Raw genomic sequence first — 24,021 nt, forward strand, 5'->3', positions numbered from 1 at the left:
TATATTGTATATTTTGAATATTCCATAGAACTTGCTGATTTTCTCACACTTTCCTGCCATGGTTGACTCAATAAATTGAGTGCATGTCTTCTTATTTAGCCAGGGTATGATGAGCTTAATCCTCACTGGAAGCTTTCTACTGAGAAGAGAAAGAAACTAAAAGGTGAGTGGGAAGAAACATGACCATTACAACCTTAAAAGAGACTCCTCTTATTATCTAGTATAAACTGTTCTTTATGTGGATGAAAACAGTCCCTTGATACTTGGGCTCCACTTTGGAAGAAACAAAAGGTGGTGGAGCAAGGCAGTAACCTTTGTCCTTTTCTCCTTTCTCCTTTTCTCTGTTTTATTGAGTTGGAATTTTTCTGTGTAGTTCATTCTGGCTTTGAACTTATCCTTCTGCCCCAGCCTCTCAAGTGCTGGAACTATGTGTGTATACCACCTCACTGTGCAGACTCCATTTTATGATTGTAAGGTTTTGCTGAAAGCTAAGCCAAACCTCAGATGAAGCATGCTAGTCTTATGGGCCAATGCTGAATGGTACACTGAGATCCAAGATTAAAACACTATTTTACACATGCTCCTGGACATGTGAAGAGCATAGCTGCAAGGTATTTACTCAAGGACAAACCCTGAAAGGTTGTCTCTGGAACTTGGAGATAATTATGGCTGGACTGTCTTTCTTCTTTCCTGCCTTCCTTCTTTCCTGCCTTCCTCCCTTCCTCCCTTCCTCCTCCCTCCCTGCCTCCCTGCCTCCCTGCCTCCCTGCCTCCCTCCCTGCCTCCCTGCCTCCCTCCCTCCCCCCTTCCCTCCCTCCCTCTTTCCCTCCCTCCCTCCCTTCCTTCCTTCTCACCGTCTTACCTTCTCTCTCTTTCCAAGATGATTTTTCTTTTTACTTATATGAATTGTCTTAGTTTGCCTTACTGGTGGAAATGGTGTTATAGTCTTTATTTTTGTTAAAACAATGAGTTATGGGGCCAAGAGTTTGGCCTAGTGGTAAAGTGCTTGCCTAGGATGCACGAAGACCCTGGTTCAATTCCTTGGTACCATATACATAGAAAAAAGCCGGAAGTGGTCGAGCTCTAGCCTTGAGAAAGTCCAAGGACAGTACTCAGGCCCTGGCGCTCAAGCCCAGGACTGGCAAAAAAAAAAAAAAAAAAAAAAAAAAAGTTATTTTCATGGTGTGGAACTCTGTTATAAAAGTCTCTTTCCTTAATGTAGGCATATTCAAAACTATCTTTAAGACATACTGTCACCATTGTGGTACCATGGAATTATAACATTCTGGCATTTCCTTGTGAGTTCCTCAGTTGGTAAACCATAATTTATTTTAATCCCAAAATTCTTTATTTGCCTTGAATCAGTTTTTTTCTTTGTTACTTAAAGGTTGAAGAGAGAGCTTATCACTGGGAGCTGTTATATATCTGTCTCACCTATTTTTAAAATGCTGTAATTTTCTCAGCATTTGTTTGAAGGAGATAGATATACATTTTCTTAAACCTTTTGTAACCTTTCTATTTTGAGTTTGACACATTCCTTTTACCTTTTCATGTTGACAATAGTGATTTGTCACTTCCTGTAGAACATGCTTAGGTTTTTGACAAGCATTTTTTTCCCTCTCTTAAAATATTTAATTATAAAATCAAAAACCTAAAATCATAAGTGAGACAAGGATGTTCACTCTTTCTATTCCTCTTCAGTTCAGTGCTGGAATTCCTTGCAAGAGCAATAAGGCAACAGAAAAATATAATGAGAATCCAATGAGGAAATGAAGAAATAAAATCATTCTTTTTGCAGGTGACATAATCATATACTTAAAGGAAACTATAGACTCCATATCTAAGATACTAGAGCTGATTCCAAAGTTTAGTCACGTAGCAAGGTATAAAATCAAAATCAGTAGCTTTTCTATATGCCAGCATCAAGAAGATCTAGAGTAAATTCAGGAAAGCAACTCTTACTTGCAGTGACCTCAAGAAATACTTAGGGATTAACTTAAGATGTAAAGGACCTCAGTAGTGAAAACTTAAAAAATTTAGAAAAGAAAATGGAAGAAGATTTAAGGAAATGTTCTTACATTGGAAGAACTAACATCCTGATAAATGGCAGTACTTTCCCAAACAATCTACGCATTCAATGTGATGCCCATCAAAGCCCCAACAACATCCAATGAGATAGAAAAAGCAATGCAAAAATTCATAGAGAACAACAAAAGTCCAAATAGCAGAAATAATCCTGAGCAGACAGAACAGCATTGGGAGAATAACAATATCAAACTTAGAATTCTATTACAAAGTTATAGGAATAAAAACAACTGTTACTGACACAAGAACAGGCTTGAGGACCAATGGAACGTACTCAGGTTTTTGACTGCATTTTCCTTTTTGGTTTTGGGTATTAAACCCAGGGCATTATATCTGATATGTATGCAAGCATTATACCTCTTCTCCTAGTTATACTTAGATTTTTAGAAGGATCTTTATTTATTTATGTCTGTGTTTCTAAAGCTTTAAGCTTTGACTAATTGCCATGTAGATGTTGATTAAATGAATTAATTACTACCAGAGGGAAAATTTGATAACTTCAATTTTTTTCTCATTAAGATACCTTTAGGGCTCAAATAATATAGGTGAGCTTTGACTATAAATTATTGTATTAAATATATTGTACCTAAACCACTTTCACCAATGTGTTTGCTTTACTCGCCCCCTCCATCCCAACACATGTAGATAAAGAGACCCTCTACCCATTGATCGATGTCAACTGGTGGGCAGATGGTGCAGTGATTCTGGCTCGATGCTCTGGTGCTTTAACTGTTTCATCGGTGAAAACCTTGAAGAATCTCCTGGGGAAATCCTGTGAGTGGTTTGAACCAGCATCCCAGGTCACTGCTACCCATGATGGGGGATTTTTAAGTTTGGAGGTAAGGCCTTTCCCTTTGAGTTTGCTTGCCTTTCACCACAAATCAATTGTCTAACTTTATATCTTTATTAGATCCTGTTCCATGAGCGAATCTTGTCTTTAAAAACAAAAATCTAGAGCTGGGCACCAGTGGCTCGTGCTTATAATCCTAGCTACTCAGCAGACTAAGATCTGAGGACAGTAGTTGAAAGCCAATCTGGGTAGGAAAGTTCATGAGACTCTTATTTCCCCTTAATCAGCAAAAAAGAAAGAAAGAAAGAAAAAAAAGGTCAGGGACAGCACCCAGGCCCTGAATTCAATCCCTGGGTAATGACACACACACACACACACACAACCTGGGTAGTGACACACACACACAGTGACACATGACCTGTGATTTTAATCAGTGGGTGCAGTGTATAAAACTGAATTCAGTTGTTCAGGGTTTCAAAAACATTGCAGATAAGAGAAAGAAGAAAATGTGAGGGAATTTGGCTCTTGGAGTATATTTTTTCTTCATAGGACATGATAGAATATTTTCTAGATGATTCTGATCAGCCTGTGGAATAGATTAGATATTGCTTACTAGCACCTTAAATATTTTGGCTCTTTAAGAAAAATTTGTTCATTATGATGAAAGAGTTGGATATATAGACTAGTTATGTTTTGGTTATTTAAAATTCTTACTTAAGTCTTTCAGAGTAATAATGTTAAATAGCTTTCAGTTCAGCTGTGTATAATGACAAATAATTTTTATTCCAAAGGTTGTTATTGAGTCTAAAGATATTCTTTAAAGAAAACTAGGGCTTAAAATTCAAGCCAATCCTGTTAAATCTGGAATGAAAGTTATCTTTATAAGCCAGGCTTCCAGCTCAGAACTTTGTGAGGCTGACTTTTTAAAAGGGATATTGTTAAACTATTTTTGGTAAAGCAAATAAATACATTCTCTAAATCCCCACCTTCTCTGCAGCAAGTATAGCAAGGGTAAAGGTAAAAAGAAATTTGTGTTGTCAATTCTTCATTTCTAATATATAATAGTTGGCATATGTTTACAAGGCCATTTTATTGACCTGTTACTAAAATGGCATTTAGATTTAGAGATTTGGCAATGCTTCATGTTTGGATGTTTCTTGAGGTTTTTGATTTATGTTTGTTTGAATCACATTGTGAATAAAACTGAAGTAATGAGTCAAACTAGAGTAGAATTTAAAAGGTTTTTTCTACTATTGTCTAAAAAGTATTTATTTTCTCTCCATGAATCATCATCTTCCTTTTCCACCTAGTGTGAGATTAAACTTGCCCCCAAACGATCTCGTTTGGAGCTGCGGGCTGGGGAAGAAGATGAAGGAGAAGAGGAATCTGACTCTGACCATGAAACATCTGCCAAGGCTCGCTACTTCGGTTACATAAAACAGGGCCTTTACCTGGTGACTGAGATGGAACGATTTGCACCTCCTCGGAAGCGCCCTCGAACCATTACTAAAAACTACCGCCTTGTGAGTTTGCGTTCCACAACTCCTGAGGAGCTGTATCAGAGAAAGGTGAGAGTATTTGTTGCTACCATATGGTAAAGGTTTTAATTAATTAATTTTTTTGTTGGTTCTGGGGCATAAACTCACGGTCTGATCCTGAGCTTTTTGCTCAAGGCTAGTGATCTACCACTTGAGCCACAGCCCCACTACTGGCTTTCTGGTGGTTAATTAGAATTAAAAAGAACCTTACAGACTTTCTTGTCCGGTCTGGCCTTGAACCTTGACCCTCAGCTCTTAACCTACTAAGTAGCTAGGATTATAGGCATGGACTACTGGTGTCTGGTGGCATTAGACTTTTATTTTATTGCAAAGAAACTAATTCTTCAATAAAATAAGACATTTAAGGAGAGGTTCTTGATTTATAACATTAGAACATGGTATAATAATATTGAACATTAGAATAGTGGTATTTTAAAGCCTTTATAACTAACTAATGCTGTTTTTGTACATCAGTAATCACAAAGTAATGTAAATTAAGTGGGTACTGATGGCTCAGGCCTATCATCCTAGCTTCTCAGGAGGTTGAAATCTAGAGGTTTGTAGTTTGAAGCCAGCCTGGGTAGAAATGTCCAAAAGGTTCCCTCTCAAAGGGGAGCAAATGGAGGGAATGTCAGGTCCCAAGCTCAAGCTCTGATCCCAGCAAATAATAAACAGAAACAAAAACAGCTTATAGTGAATGCAAGAGGAATTAACTATAAAGGGTTTTCCACATTGTGGTTTTGTCTGGTTTTCTTTGGCTCCTTTCCAGTTCCTCATACCTGCATTCAAGCATAGCAGGTGGTGAGGAAGCAGTCTGGCTTGCTGTGGGAACTCATGTGACTACTCTTGCCAGTTGGAGTTTTGGACTGTATAAGCAATTTCTTACACCGTTGTGTAAGTCAGTTTCTTATACTATGTTAGTAGTCTGTCATCTTTTTGTTAAAGTGCTAAAAGTATTCCTGATGTATCTGATCCTCAAAATGTTTGTACTTCTGGCACCAGGAGATCCATAAATTTGTAGATTGCTGTGTATTTCAGCAGAGTCCTGTTCTTGTGTCTTTTTTTTTTTTTCATAAAGATTGAAAGTGAAGAGTATGAGGAAGCCTTGTCTTTGGCTCACACCTACGGCCTGGACACTGACCTTGTCTATCAGAGGCAATGGAGGAAGTCAGCCGTCAACCTTGCTTCAATTCAGAATTACCTGGTATGTCATTGTCTTGGAATATTTTGATAATGTGGTAGAACTTACATTCATAGAATGCCTTTTAGAACACTTGGTATTGATGACTTTTCTATATTACCTTAGAAGAGTCTGTTTCCTTTGCAGTTTGACTTTGGTGCTGGATATACCTGAACAACTAAGTTGCTGTCAAGCCAGCCAAATACCTGATCTTGACTTGATTCTTTCCCTTCCTGTATCTCTCTCCACTCCTGTTATTCAGGTTCTGTTAAGAGCCTTAGGGAAAGTTTCAGTGAGACGGATTATTTAATGGTAACCAAAGACTAACTAGTAAGGGGTAAATAAGAAACATCTTTAGACGGAAAAAGTATGCTCATGAAGGAAATGTGCTTGTGGGGCGGTCTCCTCCCCTAAGCTAGGATTCAGATGTTTTTGGATGAAGAAGAGTTTGAGACAGTTGATGAAGAGAATTTCTCTGTGTTGTCCCTGACCAGGGCTTATCCATAGATTCTTAAGGGTAAAGGTTAGAGCTGTATAAGAAAGCTGAACGTGTACCTGCCATGGAGCTCGTCCATAAAACCTCAAGGACTGGCCGTGAACCTCCCAGCAGCAGCACACAGCTGAAGGTTGATGGATAAGTAGGAACCATGGCTTTGACTGTAGGATACACTCTTCACTACTGTAGGTAGGCACAGGCAGGGAGGCTAGCTGCTCCTGGTACCTTTGAGATTCAGTGGGAAGCAGTCTGCCCACAGTAGCACCATTGAAGCTCAACCAGAAGTTGTCATGTTGGAGAAAGTGGGGGGTAAGTGCCACTGAATGTGGTTCCTCTTCCCTTACCAGCTGAGGAACAACATGCAAAGAGCAAAACCACATTAGGGGTAGAAAACAAAGTCTTTCCCTTTGTAGTGACCGCTCAGTGCTTTCTGTGGATATAGCTTAGAATCATGTCAGCTGTAGATGAGAAAGTGCTTCCTGTGGCCTTCTTCTATCATCTGTCATCATTCAGGATTGCAGATAGACTACTTCTTGCAAGCAGAGAGGAAGTGAGACTTGATTAGTCCTTTTATGGGTACACTAATCCTATCATGAAGGTTCAGGATCTAATTGTCCTTTGAAGGCACTCTCCCAACACCATTGTATAAGGGATAGATTTACTTTTTGTTTCTTTGTATATGTCAGAGGCTTAAGTTTAGGGTCTGGGTATAGTCCTTGAGCTTTTTTTGCTCAGGGCTATTGTCCTACCACTTGAGCCACAATTGGCTTTAAACCACAATCCTTAGATCTCAGCCTCCTGAATAGCTAGGATTACAGGCTTGAGCCACTGGCCCTCAGCTTTATTATTTAAAGGAAACATCATACTGACTGCCATAACTGTACTAATTTAAAACCCATCAGTAGTGTATTAGGATTCTGTTTTTTTTTCCTTCACACCTGTCCAGCATTTGTTATAATTTGTATACTTGATGATAGTCATTCTGACAGGCTGGAATACACTCAGTCTCAGTGTATTAACATCTTGTTTTTGCATGATAGAAAGCCTGCATGTTTTTACCCTTGGTAGCTTTGTGAAGAAATAGACTCAAAGCATGCTTTTAAAATATTGGGACTCCTTTGCCTTTCAAAAGGGCTCAGGAAGTCTTAAGAGTTGAGTGTACTCCCTCTGGGCCCCCCCCCACTTCCAAAGCTAATGGACATGCATTGGTAAAAATAAAAACATCTGTGATAAAGTTATTGAGAGATGAGGCTTTAACCAAACAGGACAATTGTTAATTTTAGTATGACACACTAGAGATGAGAGAGCATGATCAGCAATGGGAACAAGAAGACAAAGTTGCCCATATTTGCTTTGGAAGCTCAGAACCCCCAATGTGCATTATCTTGATTTTTATGACTGAGGACAGTAAGCCTTTGGGTGTGCATGCATCTATTTCTTGGCTTTTTCTAGAACACAGTGACCAGTTTTGGTCCCTGAAGACAAAGTAATAAGATTTTTTTTATTAAAGAATTTATTAACATTGATTTTTACATCATATTTCAAATGACGTGTTTAACAAACAAGTATTCAAGAAGGGAATCTCTATATACAATCACAGGCCCTTAGTTTTTAGAACATAATCAAAATTAGGCTAAGGGTTTGTATATCATAGATACATATTAATCAATGTAATAAAACATTATGTCTATAGGGTCATAGATTTTTATGTCTATGTAGTTGTGTTTATATTTCCCATACCAGGTCCATGTCATTGGGTATGCAAATATTGAGTCCTCGCTCTTGCCCTGTTTGGATCTAATAGCCACATATTAAGGATACTATGCACCTTTTGTTCCTTTGGTCGTAATAAGATTTTTAATAAGGAAAAATTAATTTAGTAAAATAAATAAGCATTGTATTAGGGGCCATGAATAGGTACAGAAGAGGCCTAAATAGATGCATAAAAGTAGCTTTTGCTGTGAAGGAGCTTAACAACTTTCTTAGCATACAAGCTTTTTTTTTTTTTTTTTTTTTTTTTGCCAGTCCTGGGCTTGAGCATACAAGCTTCTTATTTGAAGTATATACAGTCACCTGAAAAGTAGGAGCAGTAGTTCCAGACTTAGAGATACAGATAAAGCGTTTTATGATGAAGTGGTTTGGGACAGAAATTTGAGAGGATTCAAAGCAAGCTTTTCCAAAGAAAAGCATTCCCAAGGGACCACATTTGCAAGTTAAAGAACTGTGAGCCTGACGCATATGTCTGGTGACCAAATCTGTCCATTCCTTGTGGGATCGTGGTTAGTTCAATATCTGGTACATGGTGAAAGAGAAAGGAGCTCTGTAAGTCCACTGGTGTGCTAGAGCAGATTTCTGATGAGCGTGGTCTCTGGGAATATGTTTAAGAAGATATATTGATTGGGTTTGAGAAGATTTTGAAAGTTTAGGATTACTTAGGCTTTATCTTTGGGGTGAGAGAAACTGCAGAGGCTTGGTGGCAAGTGGTATTGAAGATGACTAGATCAGGAGGAGAAGGGTGTGGGGGCTATTACTCTGCAGGTTTAGACGAGTACAAAGATTACATATATGGAAATAGGGAAATGAATTTGAGGCATTTGAAGAAAGACTTGATATGGTCGGTTATGTAAAGAAATAGAGGACTGGAAGCGTGGTCTCGTGGTAAGAGTATTTATATGGAGCCCTGGGTTCTATTTCTTTGTACCATATATACAGAAAAAGCTGGAAGTGGTACTGTGGCTTAAGTGTTAGAGTGCTAGACTTAAGAATGCTCAAGGATAGTCCCCAGGCCCTAAGTTCAAACCCCAGGACTAGCAAAACCACAACAAAAAGATTATGAGTTAAATCTTACCTCAAATTTGTACTAGAAAGAAGGCAAGTCAGGTCTTTTCTTTTACCAGTCCTGACACTTGAACTCAGGAGCTAAACAACTGTCCTTGGACTTTCTCAAGGCTAGAGCTCTACTACTTGAGCCACAACACCACTTCTGGCTTTTTCTATGTATGTGGTACCAAGGAATTGAACCTGGGTCTTTGTGTATGTTAGGCAACACTCTTACCAGTAGGCGAAACTCCCGGCCTAAAGTCAGGCTTTTTTTTTTTTTTTTCCCGCCAGTCCTGGGCCTTGAACTCAGGGCTTGGGCACTGTACTTGGGCTTTCTCAAGGCTAGAGTTCTACCACTTGAGCCACAGCACCGTTTCTGGCTTTTTTCTATGTATGTGATACCAAGGAATTGAACCGGGTGCATGCTAGGCAAGCACTCTACCACTAGGCCAAATTCTTGGCCCAAAGTCAGGCATTTTTGAATGGGGTTGGAAGGAGCAGTAGTAGGTAGGAACAGGCCCTTGGTCTTCTGCAAGCACAGCATACCACAACTTCTTACAAATATTAACATTGTGCTGTGAGAACTATCTCTTGGTCAAATAAATACAGAATCTTGATCGGCTATGCCTTGTTAGTTTTGTTTTATAGGTAGGGGTGCTTGCTACAATAGAAAATACACTTTTGTCTTTGTTTTATTTTTTCCTCCAATATGTACAGCCAAACTGTAAAACTAAGACACGTTGAAGGTTGAAAAGATCTTTTTATATTTCTAAGAGGCTTTGTGTTTTGCTGTAGCTTACTAGAATGGGACAAAAAAAAAAAAAAAAAAAAAAGCACTTGCAAGCATATGTCTTTATATCCAGTTCAAAAATCCAGGACACCAGCTATTTTAGCTTGTGTTGTGTTTTTCAAGCAGCTACTTGTGGCCAAGTCCAAAAGTAAGTATAATGCACCTCATGTGAATAGGTTTATAGTTCCAGAAGGCAGCTGTCAAGTGCTGTAAGATGCTATACATTCTTCAGTGTCTGTTCTTTGTGTCTAGAGTAAAATAAAGAAGCGATCCTGGGTTCTTCATGAGTGTTTGGAGAGAGTTCCGGAAAATGTGGATGCTGCCAAAGAATTACTTCAGTATGGATTAAAAGGCACAGACCTGGAGGCGCTTTTAGCAATTGGGGAAGGAACAGATAATGGCAGGTTAGTTGAACAGGATTCATAGCACAGGTGACTTTGGACAAATGTCTAAGCTAACAGGGCAATGGTCAGTCACTGCATGGAAGCAACTGCCATAGACCAGGGTTTTCTCATGTTAGATCACAACTTTCTTTGCATTAAGCTTAGTATGCTTGCATATGATGTCTTGTTGCTGAGGAATTATCAAGTTCTACAAAGTTTACTTGATGCTGGCCGTTTCTAAGTTGAGGTTCACAATAAGCCTGAGTTGGCTTACAAACTGGTTAAAATGTTGTAGTTAAGTTTGAGCTTGTATTTGCCTACCTAACTGTAGTATCATACCTCCTTCCAACAGTTACTCTTAGGGAATACATTATGTGTTTGGGGAAAACACCACATAAATCCCCCGCTATCCTCAAGGCTAGAGCTCTACACTTGAGCCATACCACCATTTCTGGCTTTTTTTTTGTGTATGTGGTACCTAGGAATTGAACACAGGGTTTTGTGCATGCTAGGCAGGCACTCTACCACTAGATCACACTCCCAGCCCATTAATTACCATTTTTAGAGGAAAATAGAGGTGATTCAAGCTGTTAATTCTTAACAGAGTTTCTCTAATGGACTATTTTACATTGGGTGACTTTAACTCTACTTATTTTCTAAGTAATTTTTGTCTTCTTCATTTTAAAAGTTTTTGTGATCCTTACTGATGACTTTTTCCTTATCCTATAGACATAATAAATGAATCATTTTACTTTACAAACATGTTTAAAAAAATAACTGGTTACAGATATGCAGTAGTCGCTCCATTTTTGATTCCCTGGAAATAGTGTGTTAACTTTGGTCAACTTATATGGTTGCCTCTGTTCAAAAAGAAATGTACTCATTACCTGACTTATATAACTGTAACCCCTCTGTGTATCACCTTTAGAATAAAAAATAAATTAATTAATAAATCTTAAAAAAATAAAGTCAAATCCAAAGTAAAAAAAAAACAAAACAAAACTGGTTGTTTCTGTAGAAGTCAACTTAGAAAAATCAGCCAAACATAGGAGATGGCTGTTTTCCATCACATGAAATTAAAACAATTAATCAAAGTGTGTTTGATTTTCCCTTTCCCTCACTCAGATTTATATTGCCTGGTGAAGTAGACATCGACACTGTCTCCTTCGAGGAGCTCTCACCATTGGATGAAGAGCCTGCCAAGAATAAAGAGGAAGCAAAACTGAAGAAGAGACAAGAGCTACTGAAATTAGTGAACTTTTCCAAGTAAATGATTTATTACTAGTCATTTAGTAGCTTCTTTGAAATAACTAGTCACTTCAGTGTGTTCTTCACTAGTGTTCACTACTGTAAGCTGTCCTAGCAGCTTACATGCATGTAATGGATTATTCTTCGTTTTTGGGTACTGTTTCACTAGTTTTGGGCTCATGGTATATTGACATTTTTTTTTTTTTTTTGGCCAATTGTGGGGTTTGAACTCAGGGCCTGAGCATTGTCCTTGGACTTTTCTACTACTTGAGCCACAGCACCAGTTCCAGTTTTTTTCTATGTATGTGATACCGAGGAATTGAACCGGTCCTTCATGAATGCTAGGCAAACACTTTACCGCTAGTCCAAACTCTAGGTCCCTATATTGATAATTTTTATTCAATTTTAATTCTTTTTTTATTAAAGAATTTATTAACATTGATTTTTACATCATATTTCAAATGTCATGTTTTAACGAACAAGTATTCAAGAAGGGAATCTATATATAATCACTGGCACATAGATTTTAGAACATAATTAAAATTAAGCTGAGGCTTTGTATGTCATAGATACATATTAATATATGTAATAAAACATTATGTCTATAGAGTATATAGCCCATCATAGATTTTTATGTCTATGTAGTTATGTTTATATCTCCAAGACCATGTTCATAATATTGGGTACCCAATGTTGAGTCATCGCTCTTGTACTGTTTGTATATAATATCCACATATTAAGCAGACCATGTGCCTTTTGTTCCTTTGGTCTTGACTTATCTCATTTAACATGATTTGCTCTAGCTTCATCTACTTCCCAGCAAATGCCATTATTTTATCTTGTCTGTTGGCTATGCATGTATATATCACATTTTTTGTATCCATTCATCTGGGTCATCTGGGTTGTTTCCATCACTTGGCTACTGTGAATAGTACAGAGATGAACATAACTGAGCATGTATGTGTCCTTATCATATCCTGAGTTATGATGTTCAGGATAGATGCCCAGGAGTGGTATGGCGGCATCATAGGGAAGGTCTATTTTCAGTTCTTTAAGAAACCTCCAAACTGCTTTCCAGAGTGGCCAAACTTGCTTACAGTCCCACCCACAGTGCAGTAAGGTTCCTTTTTCTCCACAACCCTGCCACCATTTGTTGCTGTCTGAGTTCAGAATCTTGGCCATTCTAATTGGGATAAGGTGGTATCTTAGGGTTGTTTTTATTTACATTTCCTTTATGACCATGGATGATGAACATTTTCTCATACGTTTTTCTTCCATTTTAACCTCTTCTTTGGACAAGTCTCTCTTTAGTTCCTTTTCCCATTAAGTGATTGGTTTGTTGGGTTTGGGGGGAATTAATTTCTTGAGTTCCCTGTAGACACTGGATATTAAGCATTTGTCTAATGTATTATTGGTAAATATCTTTTCCCACAGTTTTAATTCTTGAAGAAATGTGCTTCTGTGTAAATATAAATGGCCTAATGTAGTTATTCAAACAGGTTGACATTGGAACAAAAGGAACTTTGCCGTTGTCGACTGAAATTATTAACTTACTTAGATCGACTTGAAACGTATGAGGTAAGGAATAATTGTAATTAGGCCAGCTGTGTTCTGTTAGAAATTCTGTGGCTGCTAACTATAATGATACTATTGTTTTTTAAATAGCTATTTATGAGGAGAAAAATTCATTTTTTATGAAAGCGCCTTCTCTTTTATGTTCTAATTTTGGTAAAAATTAGAGATTGTGCAAGGCCTAGATTTGTTTTATTACATTAGGGAATAAAAAGGACCACCTTTGAACATTTGGGGACAAAACACAGATTTCAGATGTCAGCATTTAGGTAGCATTTTATGCAATGATCCTGGTTTGATATTGTTAAAGGGGTATGTGAGCTGGGCGTGGTGGCTCACACCTATAAACCTATAAACTCAGAAGGCTGACATCTGAGGATCACAGTTCAAAGCCAGCCTGGGCAATAAGGGACTAAAGAATGATTGAGACTCTTATCTCCAATTAATCATTAGGAAAGGGGAAATGGGTCTGTGGCTCAAGGGGTAGGGCAGTAGCCTTGAGGTGGAGAGCTCAGGACCATTGCCCAAGTCCCAGAGTTCAAGCCTTATAACCCACCAAAAGAAAAAAAATAAAGGGGTATGTAGAAATGAGCTACATTTTACCTCAAGGATGTAGTTAGAATATATTTTTGCATGACACTCAGGTAAAGTTAAGGTTGAGTAGTTTTTGTTTTTTGTTTTTCTCTTAGTAGTGGTAAAGTTTTTGTGTAGAGGTGTTAGGTGTTTATAATTCATAGCCATACAGAAAATTTATTTATTGCTTTCACCTGGTACTTTGTTTTTATTGTCTTGCTGTAATTCATTTAATTTTAACTAGCCATTTAATTTGCATGTGGATTTTAAAAATTAACTGCATTTTAAAATATAGCCCCTTTCAAAACGAGGGCAAGAATGCAAATGAAGAACTTTAGCTAACAGTTACTACTTGAGATTTATGAATTCAAGCCTTACTGTTTACACATACAGAGTTTTAAAGATTTTTAATATTTTTGTGTCCCTCATACTTAAAAGAGTTTTCATGAAGTTGTGTTTTCCCTCAGGAGATCCTAGGAGTGAGTCACGAGTCTGCACAGACATATGATGCTGAGTTCTTTAAGAAGTTCCGCAGTCAGAATATCGTCCTGTCAGCAAGAACTTATGCTCGGGTAATTTCTTCTTTGTAAATAGAGTGTCTGTAAATAGACTGTTTGCATTAAACCTTTGAGTTCTGCAGTTAAGGCCATCACATATCCACCCTTTCTTTTCTTTTATATTCATACAAATGGACAAAATGGATTATATATAACAATTTTATCCATTTATAGTTTTAAAATAAATTACTGTTTGGGAATCATAAAATCTAGGGAAATCAGGAGTATTTCAAAATAATATAAGAACTGATCATAAAAGATTTAACATTTAATCACCTATAACAGCCAGTCTTTATTTCTAATGTTAGAATCTTGTCACTTACATTAGAAACTTGTCACTTATATTTTGGATAGGCAAGTAATGTCCAAGCCCTAGAAATTCTGTTCACATACCATGGCGCTGACCTTCTTCCTCATCGTCTTCCGATTCTCTCCAATTTTCCCGAAACCACTTCTCCACATGAATACTCGAGTTTGCTGCCTGAAGCAAGGTATGTGACCTAGATTTCACCTTTTTTTCTAAATAATAGCATTTTTTGTTAGTGTATTTCAAGGTGAACACTTCAGATGTTAAGAAATTGCAATAATTTAAGTTTTTTTTTTTTTTTGGTAAGTCTATTTTTAATTTGTTTGTTAAATGATCCTGAAGCAAAAAAATACATCGATTGAAATAAAACTACCTTAACTTCATGAACACATACTCGGAGAACAGTGTCTATTTGAAGTAATGCTGTCTTTTAGAAACTGAACGATAGTTTGAAAACATTAGGGACCTAGGAAAATCTTCATCCTGCTTTACTCAGCAGCCTTTCCTTTATGTGAAATCACAGAGATATAAAGAGAAATGGGAAGTCAAGATACCACTTACGTATTAGTTAGCATAGTACTCCTTATTTGAACTGAAGGCTGTTTGTTAATTGGGTTGCAGCATGTTGGGCAGACTCTAATCCTATTCAGATATTAAGTCCTGGTCAGTTGATGATCTTCTGGAGACCAGCATCACTTCTTGACAATGAAGCAAGGAGAAATATATATATATATATATATATATATATATATATATATATATATATATCTTACTGTATAGCTCAAAGATGGATAAGCCATTAACCCCAAGTCTAAATGGCACCTAAGGAAAGTGACAAGAATGGAACACACTTTTCTTAGGTCGGAGCAGCAGAGCCATAAGATGTATGTTTGTGAGATCTTCAGCTGGCCCACTGGTACGTGTGTCTTAAGTATTAATTGGATGATTTACCTTTTCTGATTTAGAGTTTAGTCACTTTTAAAATGAGTTGATAGTCCCTATATTGCTTTCTTATAGCTCATATTTTTAGCAGTAGGTGATTGCTATATATACAGTTGGGTCACACACGGTAAAACATTGTAAGAGATTAGATTATGTGCTGGTAAAAATTATTGTTGCTGTCTACTGGAAACTGACAGCACTGAGGGGTATCATTGACTCTGAATCATTGGCCTTTCCCCATGTGGCTGCCAACGGTATTGTAGTTTTAGGTGTCGAAATTGAGGATCAGTGTCTGTGCAGTAATTGCTGTATATTTAGCACATATTTGTATCTGGTCTTCAAATAATTTTGGTATTATTTGCGTTATTGCAAAAGGTTAAAATTTGTAGAGGTTTAGTATTATGCTGAAGTCTGCATATAGGTAGCCAAGATTTGAACCTACATTTGAGTTATAGATTAATAGACTTTCAAGATATAAATTCCTCAATTTGTACTATATTAAAAATAAATTTTTGGGGCCGGGAGTTTGGCCTACTGGTAGAGTGCTTGCCTAGTATGCATGAAGACCCAGTTTTGATTCCTCGGTACTACATACATAGAAAAAAGCCAGAAATGGTATCGTGGCTCAAGTGGTAGAGCTCTAGCCTTGAGAAAAACCCAAGGACAGTGCTTAGACACTGAGTATAAGCTTAGGACTAGCAAAAACAAAACAAAATAAAAAGAAAAACCAAACAAAAACCAAACCAAAAAAACCCCAAAAAACCTTTTTCTCATGAAAGTGAAGAAAAAAATGTTTGTATGCTTTTTTGCATTTTAAAAGAATTTTTGATTTATGCAGTGATATACAAATAATGTGTTTTCTGGTGGTTAATTGGAGATAAGAGTCTCATGGACATTGTGTGTGAGTACAAAAAGTATTTTTCATTATAATAATAATTATAATAAATAGTAAATATAATACAAAAGTATTTTGTATTATGATAAGTAATTTTCATTTCTTCCTGTTTCCCTGCATTTTCTTCTTAACAAATACCTGGCTTTAAACTCCAAAGGCATAGACCATCTTTCCTTGTGCTTGTGTCACTGGGACTCTATGGGGGTGCTTGTATATTGAGTATTCTGAGTGTTTACTGACTGGATAACTGAGTTCTTTCTTGTCCATTTCAGAAAGACTCAGTGAAATGTCCTGAGGGGAATGCAGAAACTACCTGCTAACATGGGACAGCTCCAGGTTGCTGCCGTTCCTTGCAGGTTCCCTGTGACTAGGTCTCTGACCTCCGTGCTGTCTGTGCTTAAAGGCCAACCTCCATAGATATGTCCTGAACGTATTTTTTGGACATCCCTCATTTCCTTGTCTCCTTGTCTCCTTATTTTTCTTTTTTCTTTGTTTTTTTTTTCCAGTCCTAGGCTTAGACTCAGGGGCCTAAGCACTGTCCTTGAGCTTTCTCTAGGCTATAGCTCTACCACTTGAGCCACAGCACCATTTCTGGTTTTTTTTTCTATGTATGTGGTGCTGAGGAATCAAACCCCGGTCCTCATGCATGCTAGGCAAGCACTTTACCACTAGGCCAAACTCCTGGCCCCTCCCTATTTCTTTTTTTTTCCTAGTACTTGTACTTACCATGTATTATGTTTGTCTTCTCTGATTTTCCTTGACTCCTCTATTGATAGTTGATAGTTTTAGCCTCACTTTAAACCCTTATTCCAGTTTTCCTCCCTGTAGCGTTCACCACTACTTATTTTATTTTTTAATTGAAACAATGATTTTATTGCTTGAGTACAGACAAATTTATGCCACTAGGGCAGAGGCTGTGGCCGATTCTTATTTCCAATTAGGGGAGAGGACCCGCCTAGTCTTGTAATAGTGAGCCAACTGGTGAAGTGAATTCAGCTCTCTATCAGAATCAGATGGAATTTTAGTTGCGGCCATAAGGCAGAGCCCACTGGGACAGGCCCTTCCCCGGAGCTGGAGTGTGCAGGCTGGCTGGGACATGTGACCCACCATAGCGGCCATCTCACCCCTTTCGATTTCGATTTTACTTAGTCATTTTGAGTTATTGTCTGTGTCCCTTTTAGAAATGTAAGCTGTAATTTGACAGGGATTTTGAGGGTTTCCTTTTCTACTTCAGTGCACTTAGAACAGTGTCTAGAACTCGGCAGGCACCAGTAAATAGTTGCTGAATAAATAAATGAATTGGTTGCATTAGAATCCATTAGAAAATGGCTTTGCTTTTTTCTTGTTAATGTAGCCCTGATGTCCAGAAGAGGTTTACTACCAGGCAATTACTCAGTAAGTAATGTTTGAATGGAGGAATCACGGGACTCAAATTCAGTACAGGAAAGGCAGATATTTAAGTTTTTGAGTTTTTGAATTTTGCAAAGCAGAAACAGTTTATGTTATTAACCTGTAACTTACTTTGTTTTGAGATCACATTGGCAAAACTTTTATTGTGGCCCATTTTTGATTGAACCAATCATATGGTAGTAATGGTTAGAAAACATCTCTGGCATATTCTCTGATTAAGAAGCTGAAAGTTTTAACAAAATATTTTTTCTGGTCCTTTGACAGATATTGATAATATTTATTAGCTGTCTGGGACTCTGGGGAATCCTAAAGAAATGATGGTCTATTGAATAATTCATTTATTTATTTCCTTTATTATTCAACAAACCTTGTAGGATTATGTTTGGAATTTTTTTTGTTCGTCAGGTGGTTATATTCGTCAGGTAGTGGGTGCATTACCTCTCTTTTTTTAGTTTTTACTACCTATTTTTTTGTTTCATGTACAATGCAGTTCTTTCAGCATGTTCTTGAAATAAACAGCAAACGGATATATCTTAGGATATACATGTGAGAAGTGTTAGCGAAATATGCCTTAAAATAGTGAATTTTTTTAACAGTTAATTTTAATTGCATTACTGTTGCAATGTGGATCTATCCACAGTGAAATTGTCTTCATGTGGTTTAGTATATTTAAAAAGTTTTTGTTTTGATTTGAATTTAAAGTGTTTGAGAATAACTTTTTTCTGTTTTCTTTTGAAATCTTGAAAGTTGCTGTTACTAGATTCAGCAATACTGTTACATAATTATACTCTTTTATTGAGATAAGATTTTTCTTCTAAACTGTAAATACCTTGACCAATAATTTAGAACTTGTGATCCTAAAGTTGAGTTGCCTCAGGAAAACAGTTTCAATAATTCTTTTTTTATTGAAGAACAAGGTCTTGCCAGTCAAGATTCCATTAATATGTAAATACTTGTCTGTAACAGTTGTGTGTCTTTATCACTATATTTAATTAACATATAAATAACCATTGGAGGGTATCTTTCCAATTTCTGTTATACATAGCCTGTTTAAACACTGTAATGAGAAAAATGCTGTCAAAAATTGAATTCATATTTTATAATAAAAAAAATGGAAAGACTTTGAAAAAACCATATTAAGTGAAGTAAGCCAGACCCAAAGGAGCATGGGCTGTTTGTTGTCCCTCATTTGTAATAGTTGGCACACATCTAGGATTCTCCTAGTAGAGGGTCACAATACCTCAAAATCTGTGTACATATGGTCACACAGGATGAGGCTAAACAAAATGAAGTCTAGGTTAAGGAAACAAGAGATTTATCTTTGTGATTGCTGTTCTTAATGTACCATGTGAAGTTATTTCTTTTCTCCGTTTTTCCACTTATGATTGATCTTATGAGATTACTGAATCTGAATTTATATACTGGTATACTGTATATATACTTATTTGTTTATTTGAAATAGGGAAGAAAAGGGGGAAAACTAGGTGACTGGGAGGGAGAGGGGAGGTGACAAAAACATGAGAAAGGGTATCAAAGTTAGAAAAGTAATGTACCCACCACCTGATGAATGTAACTGTAATCCCTCTATACATTATCCTGACAATAAAATACAATAAAATGCATTACTTACAAATGAGTACCCATTTTATTTAATTTAAAAAATTTGGATACTGTATGTAACTAACAAGTGGGAAAAAAAAGCCCACAGTAGCCATGAATAAATTCTCAGGGTGGTATGACACTGTGTTGCTGTACAACCTGATGAGTACTTGATGTGAAATGGCGAAGGTGTTTAGTCAGAAACGTTGACATATGTCTTGGCTTTGTATCTAGCTGCATGTCCTTTGAGAAGTCTTGCTTTCTAGTGTTTCATTGGTGTTCAGGCATTTGGTGGATTGCAGTGCTGATGATAATAGAGGATATAGTTATGCAGAACAACAGTAGATACTTTTTTGTAGCTATTGATAGGATCAAATTAGGATATTGTTCTGTTTTAGATGCATTAGATAAGTGCACAAGAACACTTTATGAGTGACAAGAAGGAAAATTATATTAGTGAATTGCTATGGTTTGAATGATGGTGTCTTCCCCGTTGTCCCCTGGACTGGATCTGTGGGCTCTTTTTTTTTTTTTGCCAGTCCTGGGCTTGGGCTCAGGGCCTGAGCACTGTCCAAGGCTTAGCACTCTACCACTTGAGCCTCAGCACCACTTCCAGCTTTTTTCAATGTATGTGGTACCGAGGAATGAAACCTCAGTCTTCGTGCATGCTAGGCAAGCACTCTACCACTAGGCCAGACTCCCTGCCCAACTGTGGGCTCTTTTCTACTTTTCTGCCTTTCTTTTTCTCCATGCTTCTCAGCTATCCTATTGTTTTTTTCCTCATCTCTGATGGTTTGCCTTTTGTCACTCTGATTCTTTGGCTTAATCAAGTTATACCTAGGAGGTTTCTAATTTATCATCTTACTCTGGATATTTCCAGAGCAGCCTTTAATCTAAGGTTAATTTTATTACCTTGATAAAACAGATTTCTTCCGCATACCCTGAATATGCATTACTTTTCTCTATTCCATCTACTGAGAATGTGAACTATTCTTGGCCCTATGTGTCAGATTCAGTTAATTCTGCTCCATTTACTTGACTCTCTTCTTATCATGGATAGTGCTTTTTTAGCTGTGGGCTGATCAGTGCCTACTCAATGCCTTGAATTCTCCAGGATCTTTGAGCTTGTCTTCAGTGTTTCTTGAGTGCTATGTGTTCTGTGAGTTTGGCTGCATGGCTTGGTTTTAGTTTCAAGTTCACTTTCCTCTCAACTGTACCAGACTATTTGTAACATCCCTTCCTTCTCTTCCTTCACCTCTTCTATTTTCTCCATCTCTTTCTTCCTATCTCCCTCCCTTGCACCCTCTCTCCCTCCTTTTGTCTCACCCTTGCTCTCCCCACCTCTCCATCTGTCACCTTCCAGTGAATGAGCTAGGGCATAACAGAACTCAGTGGACTCAGTTTGTCTTTTCTTTTTATCTTATATATGGATTGCTATCCTATTCTAACAATATCTTGTTATTTTGTAGTTTGCCTTATGTTAATTTAGTGATATATTTATTTAATTTAGTTCCAATCAGGAGGTTTGTTACTGTTTCTAGAGGTCTCTGCTGTGTTATAACTCTCATATTTCAAAGTGCTTTTTTTTCTGATCCTTCTACTTCCTTTAGGTTTGTACATCTTACTAGTTGAGTTTCTGTGATGGGATACACTTCATACTTTTCTGTGATGAGAATTCTACTAGCTCCCTATAGCATGTGCTATATTGTTAGTTTCTTTTTGCAGTTGATATAAGTACATTTTTGAGTTTGTAACATGTCAGTGGTTCGAGTTCTTTCACATTTTATATTAATTTTCTCTCATTAATCTGGTAATCTATTCCTATTAGGATTATTCACTTTTGCGAAAATTTTCATAACATGAAAATTCTTGAAAACAGCCTACAGATGCAGCCAGAGTAGTAGCTACTTGAAATATTTTCTTGTTGAAGAGTAATATGGAGTCTGTTTTTATACCAGGTCTATTTTCCCACCATGTCTGAATTGTGTGCTGATTCTGGCAGTTGTAAAATAGTTGAATATTAGCTGAGGTACAGTTTATTTTGACACACAGATTTTCTATCATTGCTAACAAGAAATAAGCAAAGGTTCAGGAAATTGGGGTAGAGTATTCCTTTTCTGAATTGTTTTGTCAAACAGTTTTTGCCATCCCCACTTGTTTGGGAGGTTTAAAAGTACCTGCTTAGTCTCCTAAGCCTACATGACTGGATCTCAAAGAGACTAACATATTTATTCCACTCCTTTCCTAGACCCATAGATCTCTTCCTTTCTTTCTGAGTGGTAATTTTTGAACTCTAGCAGTACTTTGTGTCTGTCATTGCAATTTGTATCACATCTAATTTTCTTTTCTATTCAAATGTTTCTTTAGTATAGAGCTAGATCTTTTCTTAAAAGTAGAAGTATTTGCAGTGAGTGCACATGTATTATGTAATTGACTATAAGTAAAACCGCGAAACCCCTTTCTTCAAATTCTTCATGTTTGCTTCTTTTCTCTGATTGATAGATATTATAAATATAAGCATTGATACAATTAATGCTATGGTATTACTATTTATTATGATGTAGATCTTAAAATGTTAATCAAGTCACATGTATCTTGTATTTACAACTTGTGAATAACTTTCTTGCTCTTGTTAATAATTTTCATAATGGTTAATATGGAATACTTACCGCATGCCACATACCATTTCCACTATTTTATATGTACCGACTGTATCCTCCCCAAATCCCTCTGAGCCAATTGATTTATTAATCTTGCTTATGAAGACAGTGAGATGCAGGTAGCTGAAGAAGTGCTGTTAAGATTATACAGGCCTGCAGGCTAGGGTCACAGTTGTGGCACAGAGGCTAGATGTCTATAAATTACAATGGATGAGAATTGAAAAACTTAACTTTAATGTTGTGTTTTTGAGGTTGACGTTATTGTGGTATTTGTTAAGTAGATGAGACAACTGGGGCCTGGAGGTAAGGCTGGTGATGGGAGGCCACTAATCCAGATTTCTGGACGTGAGGTTTCCATTCTTGTCTCTTTTTTGGTACATTGCTAGTATCTGAGAAGATGGGATTTCCAGGATAGCCTTTTATTTCTGTCATGTTTTCTAAGTTCAAAAATGAATAACTTAATAAGAGAACTGTGAATGATGCCTTTGGGTAGCTTTTCCAACTTGCAATTATGAGTAGATTGGTTTCCATTGAGTTTCAGATAAGCTCAGTTTGCTCAGCGGTAACCACAGTGCAGTTACAAATGGAGACCCAAGTTACTGTTATTTTATGTACTTCATTTATTAGAACATTTTCTTCTTTGCTAAATAATGGAAATAAATATAATTGCACTGATACCTAAAAGGTGGCAATTAGTAGTAATACAACATCTATTTTGCTTTTTATTTCCAAGGATAGAACATGGATAAAAGAACTTTTTGAAGTCTATTATTGAAAAAATTTCCTTTAAAGAAAACATTTATATTTAGTGTACGAAATAATTGGTGAGAGAATTGTTGAACATAATAGCACTTGTTGTATTCTTTTCTTTCCTGCTGACAGATAAATGTTACCTTCACATGGAACCAGCATAGCTTATTGTTGGGGATAGACAATGAGCAGAAGTCTAGCATAAAGAATCCTAAGCAAAAGCAGCCATTATTTTGTAAAGAGATAATTTCAGTGTATAGTGCAATGCTTTTTTTTCTCTCTTTAAAGTGGGGATGATGAATTTAAATGTTAGGACTTCCTGAGTGGAAAAAAATAGAAAAATTGTATGTAAATGCATTTTTGTGTATATGAACTTTAGATTCAGTGCATAATTACTGTATTGTAAGTTTTACAACTTGATAAACTTTGTGCAGATTCATATAAGTAGCAGTATGATCTCTAAGTTTTTGTTAACAACAATTTTATACAACCAATTTATTAACTGACTAGATGTAAACAGATCAAGAAGCTGAATTTTATTAAGCGTTCTATCATCCTTCTTACTCCATGAAGGAACCAGACTGTTGAAGTGTAAACAATGGTGATTTTCTAATGTTAAGTACTGGGGGCTATCTACTTGTCTAAGTGGATAGTAACTTTCTTATATTATTAGTACAGTTGGGCATTCTTATTTCAGAACTCAAAAACTGAAATAAAAAATGTTCCAAAATCCAAAACTTTCTGAGTACTAACACAACACTATTCCTTAACCTCTGCAAAAATACTCCCAAATGTTAGGTAGACTCTTCAGTCCTCAAGTGTCTCAAACAAAGGAACCTCACTCGGGGGTAGATTATTCCAGAGACTGTGTTAGGAAAGCGTATTTGCACTTATTCTCAGTTCTGTAGATTCTGTTTTGTATACTGGTATTTATGAACAGATATTCCTGTTCATTGCTGTGTTCCAGTCTTGTTGGATATTATCTTGAGATCACTTTAAATGATTTTGTTGTGCTGTGAATTACTTAATTCAAATGTCTATTTTGTAGATTCTACTGAATGCTACACATCATTGTAGGTCGTAAGAATAAAGTGGTATATACAGTAAACATAATCCTATATTAAAGGACTATTCTGATTTGAGAGGCAGTCCTATTTTTCATCAACTGAAGCACAGTAAAGAGCTGATAGTTCTTTTTAAAACAAGCACTTCAAAATCCTGAGTTTTTTTCCCTATTTCATTAGCTTGGTAGTGTTAAATTTGTAGTACTAAATAATAGTATTCTATCTGCTGTGTAGTGAATGATCAATAAATGTTCAGAGTTATTGTTGCTGTTTATTACTGATATAATAGTAGCAACAGTAGTACTATAGCACATTTAGATCAGGGATTCTGGGCCTTGAAGGTGCAGCAAAATATTCTATTAA

General features: G+C 36.7%; 1 protein-coding gene across 1 annotated transcript in view; it reads left to right on the plus strand.

Annotated features, from left to right (window-relative positions):
• Nbas (NBAS subunit of NRZ tethering complex) overlaps nucleotides 1-24,021 on the plus strand; it is a 262,549-nt gene that overhangs the window by 66,755 nt on the left and 171,773 nt on the right. The window contains exons 13-21 of the mRNA XM_090337434.1: nucleotides 100-163; nucleotides 2,730-2,923; nucleotides 4,185-4,442; nucleotides 5,491-5,616; nucleotides 9,951-10,102; nucleotides 11,207-11,347; nucleotides 12,829-12,907; nucleotides 13,942-14,046; nucleotides 14,386-14,522. Of these exons, the coding sequence (XP_090193560.1) occupies nucleotides 100-163; nucleotides 2,730-2,923; nucleotides 4,185-4,442; nucleotides 5,491-5,616; nucleotides 9,951-10,102; nucleotides 11,207-11,347; nucleotides 12,829-12,907; nucleotides 13,942-14,046; nucleotides 14,386-14,522 (1,256 nt within the window). The remainder of the gene's footprint in view (nucleotides 1-99; nucleotides 164-2,729; nucleotides 2,924-4,184; nucleotides 4,443-5,490; nucleotides 5,617-9,950; nucleotides 10,103-11,206; nucleotides 11,348-12,828; nucleotides 12,908-13,941; nucleotides 14,047-14,385; nucleotides 14,523-24,021) is intronic.

This window comes from Megascapheus bottae, chromosome 7 (assembly GCF_031878675.1).
Source record: "Megascapheus bottae isolate mThoBot1 chromosome 7, mThoBot2.hap1, whole genome shotgun sequence".
Lineage (NCBI taxonomy): Eukaryota > Metazoa > Chordata > Mammalia > Rodentia > Geomyidae > Megascapheus > Megascapheus bottae.